This window comes from Apodemus sylvaticus, chromosome 5 (assembly GCF_947179515.1).
Source record: "Apodemus sylvaticus chromosome 5, mApoSyl1.1, whole genome shotgun sequence".
NCBI lineage: Eukaryota > Metazoa > Chordata > Mammalia > Rodentia > Muridae > Apodemus > Apodemus sylvaticus.
In genome coordinates this window covers 92,842,005-92,859,302 of record NC_067476.1, presented here as the reverse complement: position 1 = coordinate 92,859,302, position 17,298 = coordinate 92,842,005, and the positions used below count along the sequence as shown (strand labels likewise).

The window sequence follows — 17,298 nt, the reverse complement described above, 5'->3', positions numbered from 1 at the left end:
ATCCTAGGTTATACATTTAAAATAGAATACGACATCCTTTTGTTTATTTGTTCTTGTTTTTTTTAAGCAGGGTTTCTCTGTGTAGCCCCAGACATCCTAGAATTCACTTTGTAGACCAGATGGGCCTGGGAATTATAAAGATCTGCCTGCCTCAGCCTCCCAAATACTGAGATTAGCACTATAAGCATAAACAGTCCGGCAAGAATACAGACATCTTTTAAGCCCAGAAGATGCTCTTTTCCCAGTGCATTGCTCTCATAGGTATTCTAAAAATAAGAGGCTCACCAAGACAATATTTTGTTATGTTTATTAATATACACAAATAAACATTAATAAACAAAAACTTTATTAGTAAAATAAAGTTAGTAATTTTTATAATCTGTGACATTTTTCTAGGTTTCTCAGTATGATCTAACTAAGGTACTACATCCAGGCCCAGAAAAAAAAAACTTAAAGGTTGAAAAAGTAAATATTTAATAATGTTTAGTATGCTGGCACCTGCCAGTCAGGTGATGAAGAATTAAGTTCTTGAGCAGAATTTTTTGGGGCGGAACCAAAGCTATTCCAGATATTAACTGCAGACAGTGATGTAAATTGCATCTTATTTCATGTCTTCTCTTCCTTTGTAAGTTGACAGCTGCTGTGATAGTTCCTCTGGGCATCAATAAGATACAATCTTAAATTCACTGCTTAAGGAAAATGCTGGCATGCCCATGTCATAATGCTGAGAATAGCTGTCTGCCACTAGGACGATGATGACTGTGTGTACATCTCTATAAGTTTAATTCCTTTGTCACAACCCCCCATAAAACTAAATTTGTCTAGAAAGACAAAGACTTGATCCAGTTATTTCTGCATGTACTTGTAATACTTGTAATAAAAGATGTTCACCAAAATTAACCAGAAACTGCATCATAGAGAGAGCAAGAGAGGTGAGAAAAGAGCACAGGATGCATCAGCCGTGTGCTTACCTAGATTATGCTTGCTTCATAGCAATGCATGGTAGCGGCTGCAGTGATAGCTCAGTAGTTAGGAGCTCTTCTGTTCTTTTGGGAAACCTTAGATTCCAGCACCCAAATTAAGTGGCTAACAAGTGCCTGTAACTCCAACTCCAGGATATCCAACACCCTATTTGGTCTCAGAAAGTTTTCATACACACACACACACGCACACAGACCCCCCCCCACACACAGTTAAAATAAAATAAAATAAAAATTTACCTTGAATAGAAAACAATCCAAAGTAAAAACTTGCTTTTTACTTTTTATGTAGACATAGTTAATATTTTAGCAACTGAAGTGTGAATATACATCTCAATTTGAATATGCAATACTAAAATATCTATTTAATATAGAAATTCCAAAATCAAATTGAGTTGCATCGTGTGTGTGTGTGTGTGTGTGTGTGTGTGTGTGTGTGTGTGTGTGTGTGTGTGTAGTTGGTTCTTTCCTTCTACCATGGGAGAAAGAGGGAATCAATCTCAAATCCTCAGGTATCTTTTACCCGCTGAGCCATATAGCCCAAATTTTGACTTTCTATATCAAAGCTAAGAGAGAAATCTGGTCAAGAACATAGTAGGTGTTCTTCTTCCAAGCACCTTCTGCTCTCTCTCCTTCCTCCCCCTCCTCCTCCATTCCCTCACCTAGTATCTGCTTGAATCATGAACTTAAATAACCCTCCTCTTCAGCCTCCAGAGAATTACTTCTTATTTCTCTGGGGAAATAAGTTACACCTAATCAACATTATGCTAATGAAAGCATGAGAACTGTAGCTGGGAAGAGTGAATTTCCCTGTGGGGAGAGCAATTAATACTTTTAGGAACTTGTCAGTATTTCCAGAACTTAGCAAGACTGATTACTTTACCATCTTCTCTCTTACTTCAGGTTAAAGCAGGAAAACCAATGGGAGTGGGTGGAGAGGGCATTGAATTTGAAGTTGCAAGAGTTTGAAATGAGACCAGCAAGTCTAGACTCATTCCAGGGATGAAACCAGTAGAGCAGACCTTCAGATCTTCTGCTTCACACACAGTCTTCTTTCATATGCAGACTTTTCAGAGCAGAAGCCATCCTGAGGCCATTACTGCATTCCTGTAAGATACTAGCTTAAAAGAAAAAGAAAACAGGAATGCACCCCAGGCTGGAAAAGTAAAGTGTTCCACATTCAAGGCCCTTTGTTCTAAGCAGAGAACCTGCTCTGCAAGGTCTCTAATTCTACCCTGCGTGTGGTAGTGTTGCAATATGGCATGGGGAAAACACATTCCGCTTGAGGATGTTACCGAAAATAAATGCTAGGAATAAAGAAAGGTCTTCAGTTGCATTTGGGTGAGGTCCAAACTGGCAGCCTGCTGCTCTGAATCACCCTGTTTCAGATGCAGTTTCTCTTAGAAGGCTCCAAGGCTTTATCTACTTTGATAAACACAATACCCAGCACTTCATTTTGTTCTACAGATGCAGACAGATTTAGCATCATGTGCACTTTGAATTCTTCCTTTTTCTCTGCCCTTTCATAAAATCCCTTCCCTTAGAAATGCAATGAAGCAGTTTGCACATTTTATATAATTGCTTTTCCATAATAAAATAGCATCATAATACCTGATACCACAAAGCAGGCAAGGAAAGAGGGTGTCTCTGGTCAGTGATGGATTTTATCCCCCATCCCAGTGAAAGTCCATGAAGTATAATGTAAACGACTGTAAGAATGTAAATGGCACAAGGCAAAGAGTAGCAGTCAAACCCCTAGAAGCCACCCAATACCTGAAATCAATGTAACAAACCTTCACAGACTATTTAGTGTGGAAATCAGTTAAAATCCTAACAGGCTGAGTAGTTGGAGGAACACTTTAGAGGTAAGAGTGTGTATTCCCCAAGGTTTAAGACCTGATTTGGATCTAAGCAGTCATGCAAGAAGCTGGGCCTATAATTGTAGTGCTATGTGGTGTGCAGGGGTGAGGGTGGGTACAGAGACAGGATGATTGCTGGGGTTTTGTGGCTCCAGCCTAAGTCCAAATTTATGGAGACATTTTTTCAAAGAAAAAAAAAAGGCAGAAGGCAGAGGGCAGAAAGTGACCCATATTCTTTTCAGTCCTCTGCATGAGCACAGACAGGTATGTACAACATACATATGTATGCATACACACAAACAGACATACACAGACACACACTCACAGACATTCACCTACACACACAATCACACATAGATACACACATATACACACACATATACATGCACACTCATACACACATACACAGACACATATACATACACACTCACACACATACATATACATACACATACATACATACACACATATACACACACATACACACAGACACACTGACACATACAGAGAGAGAAAGAGAGAAAGAGAGAGAGACAGGTAGAGGAAGGAGAGAGATGAGTTAAAAGATGAAAAAAACAAACAAAAGAATTCAATAAATTATGCTAAGTATTGTGATTCCTTTTGTAGGTTCATTGACCTTAGAGATAGGGCAAGGGATGTTTTAATTACTATGGGCTTGGCTTGCCTTTTATTCTGTGATTTCTGTGTAAATAAATAACTTGACACAAACCAATCAGCACCTAACCTCCTTTACATAACCCTACATTTCTGTTCTCTTGCTGTTCATTCTAAGACAAAGAACTATGAACAGTCAGTGCATGATCCCTTATTTATGATGAACATGAACAGTCCCTGTTAATTTGCAAAGGAAGAATACGATCATAGCATGCTCCTCTAGACAGGTCGGTACTTTGCAGAACATGCGTGTGCTCTGGGACCTACTTTCCCCTGACAATTGCTATTAATATATGATATCTGCACACGCAAATGCTTATGTGCAATTCCAGTTCTAAACTTCCCCACATCTGTCCCTGCACTGACATTTTATTTAAAACTGGAAATGCCTTCTACATCATACACTTTTATCTTAAGGTATTTTTATTTTAACACTAAGTAACTTTGGCACACCCCTTTCCTCCTTCACTGCCGTATTCCTTCTGTTGCCATCTTCTTTTCAGGCCACTGTGTTATTGTCTTTGTATTCCACACTCCCTCCTGTGAGTTCTATGTGATTCGATTTCTTCTATGCTTTCTGTTTCCTCATATCTTCAGGACATTTATTTCACAACAGTATCACAATTGTCACAACTTGCTCTCAAGATTTCCACTCTCAACTGTCAGTATCTCAATTCTCAGTTCTACTCAGTAATATTGAGGGATGCTTTGATGGTAGAAAGGTAGTAATCTGAGAACTAAGCTGATTTCCACAGTTCACTTCAGCTTAAAAAAATCCAAACTATCTAATCTAGTAAACAATCGTTGCTGCTGTGTTATATACATCATGTATGTATGACATTCAAACTCTTGGCTGCAATAGTGAGACTGAACATTAGAGATGTTATTATGGGACATAATTACATGATTTTAAAATACATAGTTACAAACTGATACAAAATGATAGTCATTATTTCTGTCGGTTTGACCTGCAGTACTAAGGTTCTATGATGACATTGATTTCAGTTCCATATATTTATCAATATAACTGTTTTTCCTATGAGACGATGTTCAATTTTATTAGAAAAATTTAGGAGCTCTAAAAAAAAATATAATTTGTAGCCAAAAATGGTGACACAAGCCATTAATCCCAATACTTAGGAGGCAGACGCAAGCTTATCTCTGTGAGCTCAAGGCCAGCCTAGTCTTCATAATGAGTCCCAGGGCAGCCAGAGCTACATAGTGAGACAAACTCTGTCTCAAAACAGCAATATCACCACCAACAAAAATAAACAAATACAGAAATTAGAAACAAAACCAAACAAAAGGCCAATGTTCTAGAGTTGTTCCCGGAGGTATTAATGTAACTGGCTTGAGGCATGAACTAAGCAGTAACATTTTTTTGTATGCTATAAGATGTGAAGTACGATAAATCTGTCAGATCCCAATTTCTATGTCTCTTAATGTCCCCACACTCCTATCTTCTAAACCCTATCTGGGCCTTTGTCATCCATGTTCTTGTGTTCTTTCATCTATTGCTTGCTTCAGAGACTGGATGTCCATGCAGGATTCAAAGCCAACTATGCAGGCCAAGCTTCCTTTCTCTGTTTCACACGAGATGACTAACGTGTCTTTGCTACTTTCATAATTTGTCAAGTGGGTCTTGTAGGCTTATATTTTTCAAGGCCTACTTTAATAAGTGTACTTAAATGCTTTAGTCTCCCTTCTAGCCCACCTCCTACCAGAAGCATTGTAAAGGAAAGGTTAGTAGGACAAAGGATTATGTGGATCTGTGTAAAAATAGGTTCTTTGTGGCAAATCCAGTCTCCACTGCCAGAATATCAGCAGCTCAGTCCATAAGAATCAGCAGTAGTAGCTTGATACAGTCAAAAGCACCACTCACAAATCAGCAATTACAGTTCAGTCCAGAAGAAACCATGCACAAGGTTCTGCCAATTAGTTCAGGTTCACAGAAGAGGCAAGAACTTGCCAAATTTTTGGTATGTTTCTCTATGAAGTCATAACAGATCATGATCGATAAAGAAGACAAGGCAAACCAATGCCACAGTATTGTCAATGAAGACCAGAGTCAGCAAAGCCCAACAAAGACCAGCAACAAGTGGTAATGTGAACCAATACCACACAGCATCATCTACTCTCTGTCAGGTTATATTTATAGCCTTTCCAAACATCTCGTTCTCTCAAGCATTCACTCTACCAAAACATCACATGAATACCCCAGGCACAAATCGCATAACAAATGACTCCCATGAAGAAGTATGGAGAGGGTCCTGATCCTGGAAAGGATTGATCTAGCATTGGAGGGGAATATAAGGACAGAGAAAAAGGAGGGAGGTGATTGGAGAATGGATGGAGAGAAGAAGCTTTATGGGACATATGGGGAGGGGGGGATCCTGGAAAGGGGAAATCATTTGGATTGTAAACAAAGAATATAGAAAATAAAAATATTAAAAAATAAAATTAAAAAAAAAAATCACATGCCCCTTTTCCGGGAAGCTTCCAGAGAAATACCGCATGTCTGTTCTCAGCATCTTCCCACGTTTCTGCTTTGGCAATCTTCAGTAAAACATCACATAAGACAACTGAGGATACAAAGAAACCAGAAATTTCCACTTCAGAGTTTTCCATAATCATGTCTTCATGGCATCCCATGCTTTATACTCAGTGATGAACTGCATGACAGTTCAACCTCTTTTTGCATCATATTCCTTCTGTTATTGAGATTGACAATAAATTCATTCAGGATGTGATGAAGCATATTAATAACACCAACATTCAGAAGGTCAAGGCCCAAAGACTAAGTTCTAGGATAACCTGGGATACATAAGGAGGGACTAGCAGAAAAGAGTGTGGGAATAATAGGAAAAAATCCTATAACTCTGCAAAAGGAAAAACATTAACTGTTCTCTTCCGTACCCATTATTTGAAAATGGTTTTCGCTTATGGAATGATGCTGGGTCATGACTTTTATTTATATTGAAAATAGAATTGTCTCAAATACAAAACATCACCAAGCTCCCCCCTCCTCCCCTTTCTTCTAGATCCACTTCTGCTCTATTTCAGGAAAGAGCAAGCTTCCAATAGACAACAATGAATCATGACAAAACAAGATATACTAAGACAAGGCAAAAAGCCCTCATATTGAGGCTGGACAAGGCAATTCAATAGGGGAAAGGGAGAGTGGTTGCTCTAAAATCATTTTTTAATTAAAAAAGTGATTTAGGTCTTTAAGAATTTTGTAATTGGGGTTGGAGAAATTACTCTGCAGGTAAAAGCATTGACTGCTCTTCCACAGGACCTGAGTTCAATTCCCAGCCACCACATGGTGATTTATAACCATCTGTAATAGTATCTGATGCCCTCTTCTGGTGTGTTTGAAGACAGCTACAGTGTATTCAAATTTACAAAATAAATAAATAATTTTTCAAAAAAATATTACTTTTTTTTATTCGATATATTTTTTATTTACATTTCAAATGATTTCCCCTTTCCTAGCCCCCCAACTCCCAGAAAGTCCCATAAGCCCCCTTCTCTCCCCCTGTCCTCCCACCCACCCCTTCCCACTTCCCCGTTCTGGTTTTGTTGAATACTGCTTCATTGAGTCTTTCCAGAACAAGAGGCACTCTTCCTTTCTTCTTGTACCTCATTTGATGTATAGATTATTGCCCCTCCCACAGTTCCTCATTCAATTCCTCCCTCCCACCCTGTCTCCAGGAGGATGTCCCTCCACCTGCTAGACCTTCTGTCTCCCTGGGGCCTTATGTCTCTCCAGGTTTAGGTGCATTAGCTCCCACTGAAGCCAGACCAAGGAGTCCTCTCCTATACATGTGTTGGGTGCCTTGCACTAGCTTGGGTATGCTGACTGGTTGGTGGCTCAGTGTCTAAAAGATCTCAGGATTCTAAATTAGGTGAGAATCCTGGTCTCCCTAAGGGGTCACCTTCCTCCTCAGGTTCTTTCAGCTTTTTCCTATTTCAACCAGAGGAGTCCCCAACTTCAGGTCAAAGGTTAGGTGTAAGTCTGTGCTTCTGTTTCAGTCAGCTGCCTGTTGGGCTTCTTAGAGGACAGTCCCTTGACTTTAAGCACACCATAGTAATAATGTCAGATCTTATGGCCTCCCCTTTAGATGAATTCCCCATTGGTCCAGTTACTGAACCACCTTTCCCTCAGTCTCTTCTCTATTTTTGTTCCTGTAGTTCTTTTAGACAGGAAATTTAAGTCAGAAATTTGGACTGAAATGACAATCTCATCCCTCCACTTGATGCTCTGTCTTTCTACTGGAGGTGGACTCTACAGGTTCCCTCTCCCCACTGTTGGGGATTTCATCTAATGTTCCTCCCTTTGAGTCCTGAGAGTATCTTACCTCCCATGTCTCTGGTACTTTCTAGAGGGTCCCTCCACCTCCCACCCCCTTGAGATTGCATACTTCCATTCATTTTGCTGATCCTCGGGGCTTCTCTCCTGTCTTCTCACCCCATACCCGACCTTGTTCCCCTTTACTACTAGCCTGCCCCTCTCCCATGCAGATGCCTCCCTCCTACTTCCTCCCATATTATTTTCGTCTCCATTCCAAGTGAGATTGAAGCATCTTCACTTGGGCCATTCTGCTTGTTAACCCTCTTGAGTTCTGTGGATTGTATTTTAGGTATTCTGTACTTTTTTGGCTAATACCCACTTATTAGTGAGTACATACCATTCATGTTCATTTGAATGAGTTACCTCACGCAAGCTGATATTTTCTAGTTTCATTCATTTGCCTGAAAAACTCATGATGTCCTCATTTTTAATAGTTGAATGGTATTCCATTGTGTAAATGAACCACATTTTCTGTATCCATTCTTCTGTCCTGGAATATCTAGATTGTTTCCAGCTTCTGACTATTTTGCATGAGGTCATTAAGAACATAGCGGAGCATGTGTCCCTGTGGTAGGGTAGAGCAACTTTTGGGTATATTCCCAAGAGTAGTATAGCTGGGTCTTCAGGAAGATCTATTCCCAATTTTCAAAGGAACCTCCAGATTGATTTCCAGAGAGGTTGTACCAGGTTGCTATCCCACAAGAGAAAGTGGTTAAGAGTCTCAAACTCATTGGCACAGAGGGAAATTTCCTAAACAGAACACCAATATTTCAGGCTCTAAGATCAATAAATGATAAATGAGATCTCACAAAACTGAAAAACTTCTGTAAGGGAAAAGGCACAGTCAATGGGACAAATTTGCAGCCTACAAATTGGGAAAAAAATCTTCACTAATCACACACCTGATAGAGGGTTAACATCCAAAATATAGAAAGAACTCAAGAACCTTACCTCCAAAAAACCAAGCAACCCTTCAAAAATGGGATATAGACCTAAATAGAGAATTCACAACAGAGAAATCTCAAATGACCAAGAAGCACTTAAAGAAATGTTCAAAGTCATTAGTCACAAGAGAAAATGCAAATTAAAATGCCCATGAGATCTACTTTACACCAATCAGAATGACCAAGATTAAACACTCGGGTGACAGCACATGTTGTCAAGGATGTGAATAAATATGTATTTTAAAAAAAATTGTAATCTGTGTCTTAGTTTTATAAATTCCTTCCCCAACTCCTCTCAAATATACCATCCTTTTATACCTACTCAGCTTAAAGTGTATTTTTTAACCCATTAAATACAGTTTGTGGTGATCATACAGTCGCTGATGTGTGGTTTTCCACTGGATTGTGTTCAACTTATCATGATCCACACTCTTAACAAAAACTGACTCTCATTCTCCTAGTAGCTCTAAATGGCCAATATTTTCTTAGTTAAGGTCATGTCTGTCATGTCCCTGTAGGGCTAGGTTCTGGAATACTGGTTAGAGCCAGAAAAGGAATGAAAAAGAATATACACAAAGACACTCATTCAATAAAGCAGGGATCAGGTGGGGTTCTCTAACCACTATAACCACAATTCTGATACCCATGTTTATTAGGCACAGGACAAATGGAAGGGAAAGTTAGTCTGTGTAGGAGATCTTTATAGGTGAACATCTCAGGCTGTAAACATCCAGTAAGATGAACCTGTAAATGCTGTTCTTTCACACAGTGGACAATAATTTATAAAAGCTCATACTTCAATTCCCTAGGAAAGCTTTTCCATCTCTCTTGAGCCTACTTATGTGAGTCATGTCTTGTCAGTTTACCATGTGCAAATTGGTCTCAGAGTTCTCAATTGGCTTTGTGCATGTCAAAATACACATACTCATAGGATTTCACTGAGTCAGGGCTTCCTCCAGTCCCTACAGGTGTCCATCTCTGCTCTCCATGCAGAGATGGTCCTTAGACCATTCTCTTGGTCTAAGGCTGCAGAAGCCTCATGTATCCTATCTCAATTGATAAGAATTGATGTGTGCAACTGCCCTGCTGTGTCCAAGATCACTGGTTCCTTGTAATCATTCACTTCCTATGACTCATGCAACCTTTCTGCCCTTTTTCTGTCATCATCCTTGAACCTTAGGAGGAGAAACTGTGATACAAATATTCTAGTTAGGGCTGGGGATTTTATATTCTCTTATTCTCTAACTTGGTCAGTTATAAGACTCATGTCAGTCTCCATTTACTGTAAAATGAACTCTTCCAATGCAGGCTTAAAGATGCACATATATATTGGCATAATGATAAGTTGTTGGGAGTTGATTTAATACTATAACCATTTAGAAGGATGAGAGTAGTAGGTTTTCAAATATAGCCTGTAACATATCTAGCCCCTGGTTCTTGGACAAATAATAGTATCAGGTATTGATTTAACTTGTGGAGTGGGTCCTAAATTCAATTAGAAAGTAGTTGGTAACTCCCATAATATTCATGCAACTATCCTACCAGTGGTCATGTCTTGTCAGGCCATTCATAGTTATAGTTTTCAGGGTTCATGACTAGATAATATTGATGATAACTTTTTCCTCCATTAATATGCATAGTACTTTCTAACACTCTGAGAGCCACACAGTAGGGATAAAGATTCAAGATAAGTACCAAGTTGAGATTTCCACGTTCTATCATTAAAACATGACATCAACAGCAATAGGCTTGTAACACCAGATTCTGGATGATAATGAATCACATCCTCAATATCCTCCTGTAATACTTGAATACAGAGGACCTTGCTAGACAACAATTCAGAACAATAGGGTGCTATGCAGCTTTCTTTTTCATGTTGTTGTAGATTATGGGAATTTGAGCGTTTAATGGACTCAATCACTCTCCAGTTAGGAGTGAACCACATTTGCTTCTGTATTTTTTTCTCAGATGACTCACACCTGTATTTCAGCTCCATTTTTTCCTTGAGTCTTATCATAAGGCAATATCTTTTATTTTCATTCCAGGCTCAATAAGACCAGGGAAGTGTTCAGTTTTTGTTCTTTTATTGGCATCCAAGAGTTGCTTACAAACCGCAAAATCACTAATCTCAGTCAGACACACACCTTAATGCTGCTCAATCAGGACCATAGCTCAGAATTCAGGGGTTGAGGTTGTGGTGATGAACATTTCTCAGTGCCAGCTTATAAGGATAAAAAAAAAAAACATAAAAAACACAATGATCTCAAATGCAGGAAGTGCTACCATGTGGGTGGCTCTGACTCTAGCCATTTGAGGCATTATGGTTTATATTGAACTTTAATTTGATGTTTCCGATGAGAAGCTTTGTGGAATTTCTTAAAATTAAGAAGCCTCATACAGAACATAACAAGGGATGTGGTCAGCATGACCCTGCTCTGAGTCAAGTTATTTTTCTGTGTCAATTACTGACAGCAAATTACAGCAACAATATGAAATAGCTGGCAGGCATGGAACACAATAGCTACAGATATGCTGGGGGTGGCCCAGACGTCAACATTTTCTTCTGATCCTCATGCTTATCATTTGGTCTGGTACCCAAATTAAAATTGGTTATGTGATTTGATATGGTTATGGAAGCCATAACTCCACTACTAAGCATGAGAGGTAAAATTACTATGACATCATAAAATGCAAAACTGAGTAGGACCACACTATTGTCATGAGGATCTAGTCAAACAACATAGTCAATCATATTAATTTGTAAATTAAGTTTTGATGTATATGCTGATTCATGCCTCAAAGATCAGCACTCTGGAGACTGGAGCTGGATAATCTGTGTTTTGAGGCTAGCCCAAGATGGACAGTAGTTCTAGGCTAACCTAAAATATATAGTGAGAAACTGTTTCAAAAGAAATAAAGGATTTACTTATTTCTGGTTGATATTATGGTTTGATTGTACAGTGTATTCTATGTCCATCACTTGCAAAACAAACAAACAAACAAACAAACAAAACAAAACAAAAAAACAAAAATCAAAACCTCCAAAGTAAAGAAAAGACAAGTGTTCTAAAATGTTTGTTTCTGAGACAGATTCATATTATGCAATCCTGGCTAACCTAGAATTCAGTATGTTGAAGAGACTTGCCTAGAATTTAGAGATGTGCCTGCCCCTACCTCCCTACCAGTGCTGGGGGTAAAGTGTGTTCCATCATTTTAAGTCCTAAAACTTCCTTTAAGAGTAAAATTTTAAAAAATCAAGATCCATAAACTAAGGATAGCATGAGCGTGTACAAGTACCACTTTTATTAAAGAATATACTATATCCACCATTTCAGGTAATTTCTGAAAGCAATGAATGTGATCATTTTTTAAAGTAGGTTTTTGTTAATTAATAAGTTAGGCAGAAATTTCTAAGTAATAAAATTTATCCTTGCTTTATGCTGGGACACTAAATTATTCTGGAAATATTTTTTAAATCAATTTTTTTGTCTCCTCTTCATTTTTCATTTATATTCCTTTTTTTCCTTTTTTCTTTTTTTTTAATTTGGTATATTCTTTATTTACATTTCAAATGATTTCCCCTTTTCTGGCTCCCCACTCACAGAAAGTCCCATAAGCCCTCTTTCCTACCCCTGTTCCCCCATCTACTCCTTCCCACTTCCCTGTTCTGGTATTCCCCTATACTGCTGCACTGAGCCTTTCCAGAACCAGGGGACACTCCTCCGTTCTTCTTGGACATCATTTAATATGTGGATTATGTCTTGGGTATTCAAAGTTTCTAGGCTAATATCCACTTATCAGTGAGTGCATACCATGACTGATCTTTTGAGACTGGGTTACCTCACTTAATATGATGTTCTCCAGCTCCATCCATTTGTCCAAGAATTTCATGAATTCATTGTTTCTAATGGCTGAATAGTACTCCATTGTGTAAATATACCATATTTTTTGTATCCATTCCTCCATTGAGGGACACCTGGGTTCTTTCCAGCTTCTGGCTACTACAAATAGGGCTGCTATGAACACAGTGGAGCATGTGTCCTTATTGCATGCCGGGGAATCCTCTGGGTATATGCCCAGGAGAGCTCTCAATAAGACATGCACAAAACAACTGTATCTTAGTGAGAATGAACTTTTAAAACACAACCCAAATGAATACCTAGTTCAATGAAAATGCCATCCTGTCTAGACTTAGTATCTGCTTTTGAAGGTTGTTGCTTTGAAATTGCAATCATTCAGTTTAGTTTCATTTTACTTAGATTTTGTGTTATATTCCTCTTGATCAAGTATATGCTATTAAGGAAAGCTAAGAGGTAATCCTCTGCCCCCATTCAGCTCTTAGCCTTGACTACAACTGATGTTAATTAGTATGAGATTGTCTATATTAAAGATATAAAGTGGTCTTGGCTAGAAACCATGGCATATTATCACTCTCTCTCCCTTCCCCTCCCCATCCCCGTTCTCTCCATCCCGCATGTCTTACGTCCCTCTGTTGGTAACAGTGATTGTAGTTTGATATTGTAAAGGACAATCCAGTGCTGGGAAAACCTCTCTTGTCTTTTAATCAATGAAGCTCAGTGGTGTTGCGTCTTTCAGCTATTTCTAATCCTTTAGGACTTTGCAGGAAATCAGCACATAAAATTTATGGTAGGTCCAAAAATGGTAGGGAGAACATGTAGATTGCAGCAGCCAGACTTGCTCAGTCAAGAGCACCAGCCCTGGCTCTTCCACCATGATGTGCTATGATTGCTGGCACACACGAAGTACCCTTGATTTCAAGTCCAACTGAATCATTATAATTTTCATTACCTTTCTGAAAATTTTAAGAAAATTAATTATTTTCTAAATAAAATCAATGATACATGCAAAGACACTTTATAAATCTTAAAATGAGATTAAAATATAAGGTAAATTAACTCTATATGGTATGTAATTACTAATTTATATCCAAACTTTTAAAGTTTGAATAAAAGTAAACCATAATAAAAAAATTTAATATCTCATCTTTTCCCACCTTGTACTTTATCTCTTTCTCTCACACTGCTCCTATCGGGTCTTGGATGACAAGTATCGGGTTTTGATTATCTTTGGTAGATGAGAATTTAAAGTTTTGAGCTAATTTGAAACAATGATAAAGTCAATAGAATTTATTGCTCTGACCTTGACCTTTCCTCCTAGCATCATTTTTGATATGCAATGCTAACAAAAGGATCATTAATGTTAGTGTTAAAAATTGCCTTCCTTTAGGCATGCATAAAGACAGCTTTATATAAAGACCAGAAAGAAAGATGATTTAAATAAAATTTCCAATATTTATTTACTGACAAGTTAATCACTTTAAACAATTTAATTAATTATATTACAAAATATACTTGCCTGAAGAAAATCAATGTTGTGTGTTTGAGATGGAGAATTATTATTACTCTATTATTATTGTTGTTGTTGTTGTTGTTGTTATATAGCCACAGTCTTTCTTGAGTTTTGGAAAAGGAGAAGAAGCATACTGACTTACACGTGGGACCTTATTGAATGGGAAGAAGAGGAGGTAAGATATTAGAGAAGTGGAAGTTAAGAAATTTGGGGAACTACTCAATGCAGTAACATCAAACTAGAAAGAGATTCTCATCTTTACATCATACTGACAAGATTGCTTATTTTATGTAGGTAATAGGAGCCAAGGGTGAATATACATTGTTAAGAGTCAATGCTATAATGTTTTTTTAAAGTGGATCTATAGATAATAGAAAAGTAGATCTATAAATGTAGATCTATAGATAATTGTTCTATTTAAAATACAGGGGTTTAGCTTAGCTGTTAGTGGCATTGTTCTTTGGAAGGCTGCATCTTTGTGCAAACAACAACACAACAGCACAAGACAAGAGTCTGTATTAATTATCAAAACATATTTTACTTTAATTTGTGGACTTGCTATTTAGGTAACCTTAGTTTCTCTCATAGGAAACACTTCGCCCCCAATTTGAAGCAAAATATTACAGGATGGAGGTAATAAATCCCATCACAGGGAAGCCAGAGCCTCATCAGCCTTCATCGGACAAAGTCACGCGACTTCTTGTATCTGTCTCAGGGATCTTCTTTATGGTAAAATATGATCATCAGCACTTTGAGAATGATTTAGGGTTGTGGGTTTAGAAGGATATTCTAGCACACCAACTCATTTTGTAATTCTAAGAATGCAAAATAAAAATAATACAATTACTGTTTTCAGTGTCATTTTAATATATATCATTTAAATATATATCATTACTATATGTGGGTTGCTTCTTGTTTGTTAGTAACACATGAGACCTGTTTGTTCTCCCACTCTGCAGATCTCCTTGGTCATCACCGCAGTGTTCGCAGTAGTAGTGTACCGTCTGGTTGTCATGGAACAGTTTGCATCATTCAAGTGGAATTTCATCAAACAGCATTGGCAGTTCGCTACATCTGGTGCTGCTGTCTGTATCAACTTCGTAATCATCATGCTGCTGAATCTTGTAAGTGTTTATGGAATTATTTTCATAGGCATACAGACAGTCAGAAGGGCCTATATCTCCCTAGTATTGAATTGTGTGTGTCTGTGTGTGTGTGTGTGTGTGTGTGCGCACGCATGAATACATTCATACTTCTGTTCTAAACAACTCGTTTTAATGAGGTATTTCATTCACCTTGGTTTATGCACTGAATTATTGACTGACAAATTATTTTCTTTTTTGAGACAGTGCCTTACACTACCTAGTTCTGGCTGGTCTGTAACTAACTATGTAGAACAGAGTAAATTCAAACTCAGAGTGCTCCACTTGCCCCTGCCTGCTGAGTGTTGGGGTTAAAGGCATATGATACCATAACAGGCCTGCAATTTTTTTAAAAAAACAAAAATGATACCAAGTGTACTGTCTTCCTTGTCCAGTGTTTTTATGGTGCTAGTTAGTTGAAACTTCAGTTTCAGTATTTGCATATTCTAGAGATAGTGATAAACACTTTTTAAATAAGTGAGGTATTGTTTATATTAGACAACTACACAAATAAATTCAGTCCTCCAATAAGAGAATTTGTTGGAAAGGTACAAGAAAATACACTTCAAAGTCCACTTGTGACCCCTTCATTTTCTCTAGAAAAAAGTACTCTCTCTGTGTGTCTTTCTCTCTCTCTCTCTCTCTCTCTCTCTCTCTCTCTCTCTCTCTCTCTCCTCTCTCTCTGTCTGCCTGTCACATGATGGCACTTTTAAAGGTATGGGTTATGGTAGGGAAAGAGTTAAGTACTTGTTAGTATGTGTTGATGTCATGAACATAGCTATGTCAAGGACCCCATTGTCTTAGACCCACCAAAAATAGCAAAGCCTCCCTCTTGTTGTGCTCAGGAAAAAAGAAAAGCATTCTCTCCTGATCCAAATGCCAATGTTTATAGTGCACACAAAAGAATGTCCACCAATGCTTTCTCCACAAAGATGTTTATAGCCTGAAGGCTGCAGTTCTATAGAGATTGCTCCTACTGAGAACAGCTGAACCTATCTCCCCGTTTAATTTTATGTAATGGACATCCTGAGCTTCCAGGATGCTGTAGCATGCCCGGATGAGAGTCCAGTCTAATGGATAGCAGCTTTTCCTCCCATGTGACAGCATGCCTGTCTTTTCTTCATACCCTTTCCACTCCAGTAAGGTCAGTCTTTGAAGGATATAGAATGTTATCTTCTTTGGCTATACATAATTATTCTTTCAGGTTACTATATGATAACTTCTAAAAGGAACATCTCTTTGTTTAAAAAAAGTCACATGTAGACAACACAGCTCGTTCCTGTGGCACAGAGCTTAGGCTTCAGTCCTGAGGCCTCTGGCAGTAGCCCTCAGACCTCTCCGCTTCTGGATCCAGATCAGCCTGGGCGGCAACACCACATCTCCAGGTCCTGAAAGAGGCAAGTGGGGCTTCCAGGCGGCCAGCGGGGAGAAGTCGGTGTGCTCCAGTAAATCCAGCAGGCCCCAGCAGGAGCCTTAAGGCGCCTGCTTTGGGATCTGAACAGCCTGGGCCACAGCACTCAGCCTCCAGGAAGTGCAGGAGACCTGGTGTGCACCCAGAGGCAGTCTGGGAGCTCAAAGCACAGCTCTTTCCTGTGGCACAGAGCTTAGGCTTCAGTCCTGAGGCCTCTGGCAGTAGCCCTCAGACCTCTCCGCTTCTGGATCCAGATCAGCCTGGGCGACAACACCACATCTCCAGGTCCTGAAAGAGGCAAGAAGGGCTTACAGGCGGCCAACAGGGAGAAGTCGGTGTGCTCCAGTAAATCCAGCGGGCCCCAGCAGGAGCCTTCAGGTGTCTGCTTCCAGGTCTGAACAGCCTGGGCCACAGCACCCTGTCTTCAGGCAGTGCAGGAGGTAAGCTGTGCACCAGAGGCCACCTGGGAAGAGGCAGCTTGCACTGGTGAGTCCAGCACTGACAACACCAACTAACACCAGTGAGAACTAGATGGCAAAAGGCAGACGCAGGAACGTCACTAA

The 17,298-nt window shown here is 39.0% G+C and overlaps 1 protein-coding gene across 1 annotated transcript in view; it reads left to right on the top strand.

Annotated features, from left to right (window-relative positions):
* Window positions 1-17,298, top strand: part of Ano3 (anoctamin 3) — a 319,679-nt gene that overhangs the window by 249,240 nt on the left and 53,141 nt on the right. Inside the window, exons 15-17 of the mRNA XM_052181396.1 lie at window positions 14,275-14,357; window positions 14,771-14,911; window positions 15,142-15,306. Of these exons, the coding sequence (XP_052037356.1) occupies window positions 14,275-14,357; window positions 14,771-14,911; window positions 15,142-15,306 (389 nt within the window). The remainder of the gene's footprint in view (window positions 1-14,274; window positions 14,358-14,770; window positions 14,912-15,141; window positions 15,307-17,298) is intronic.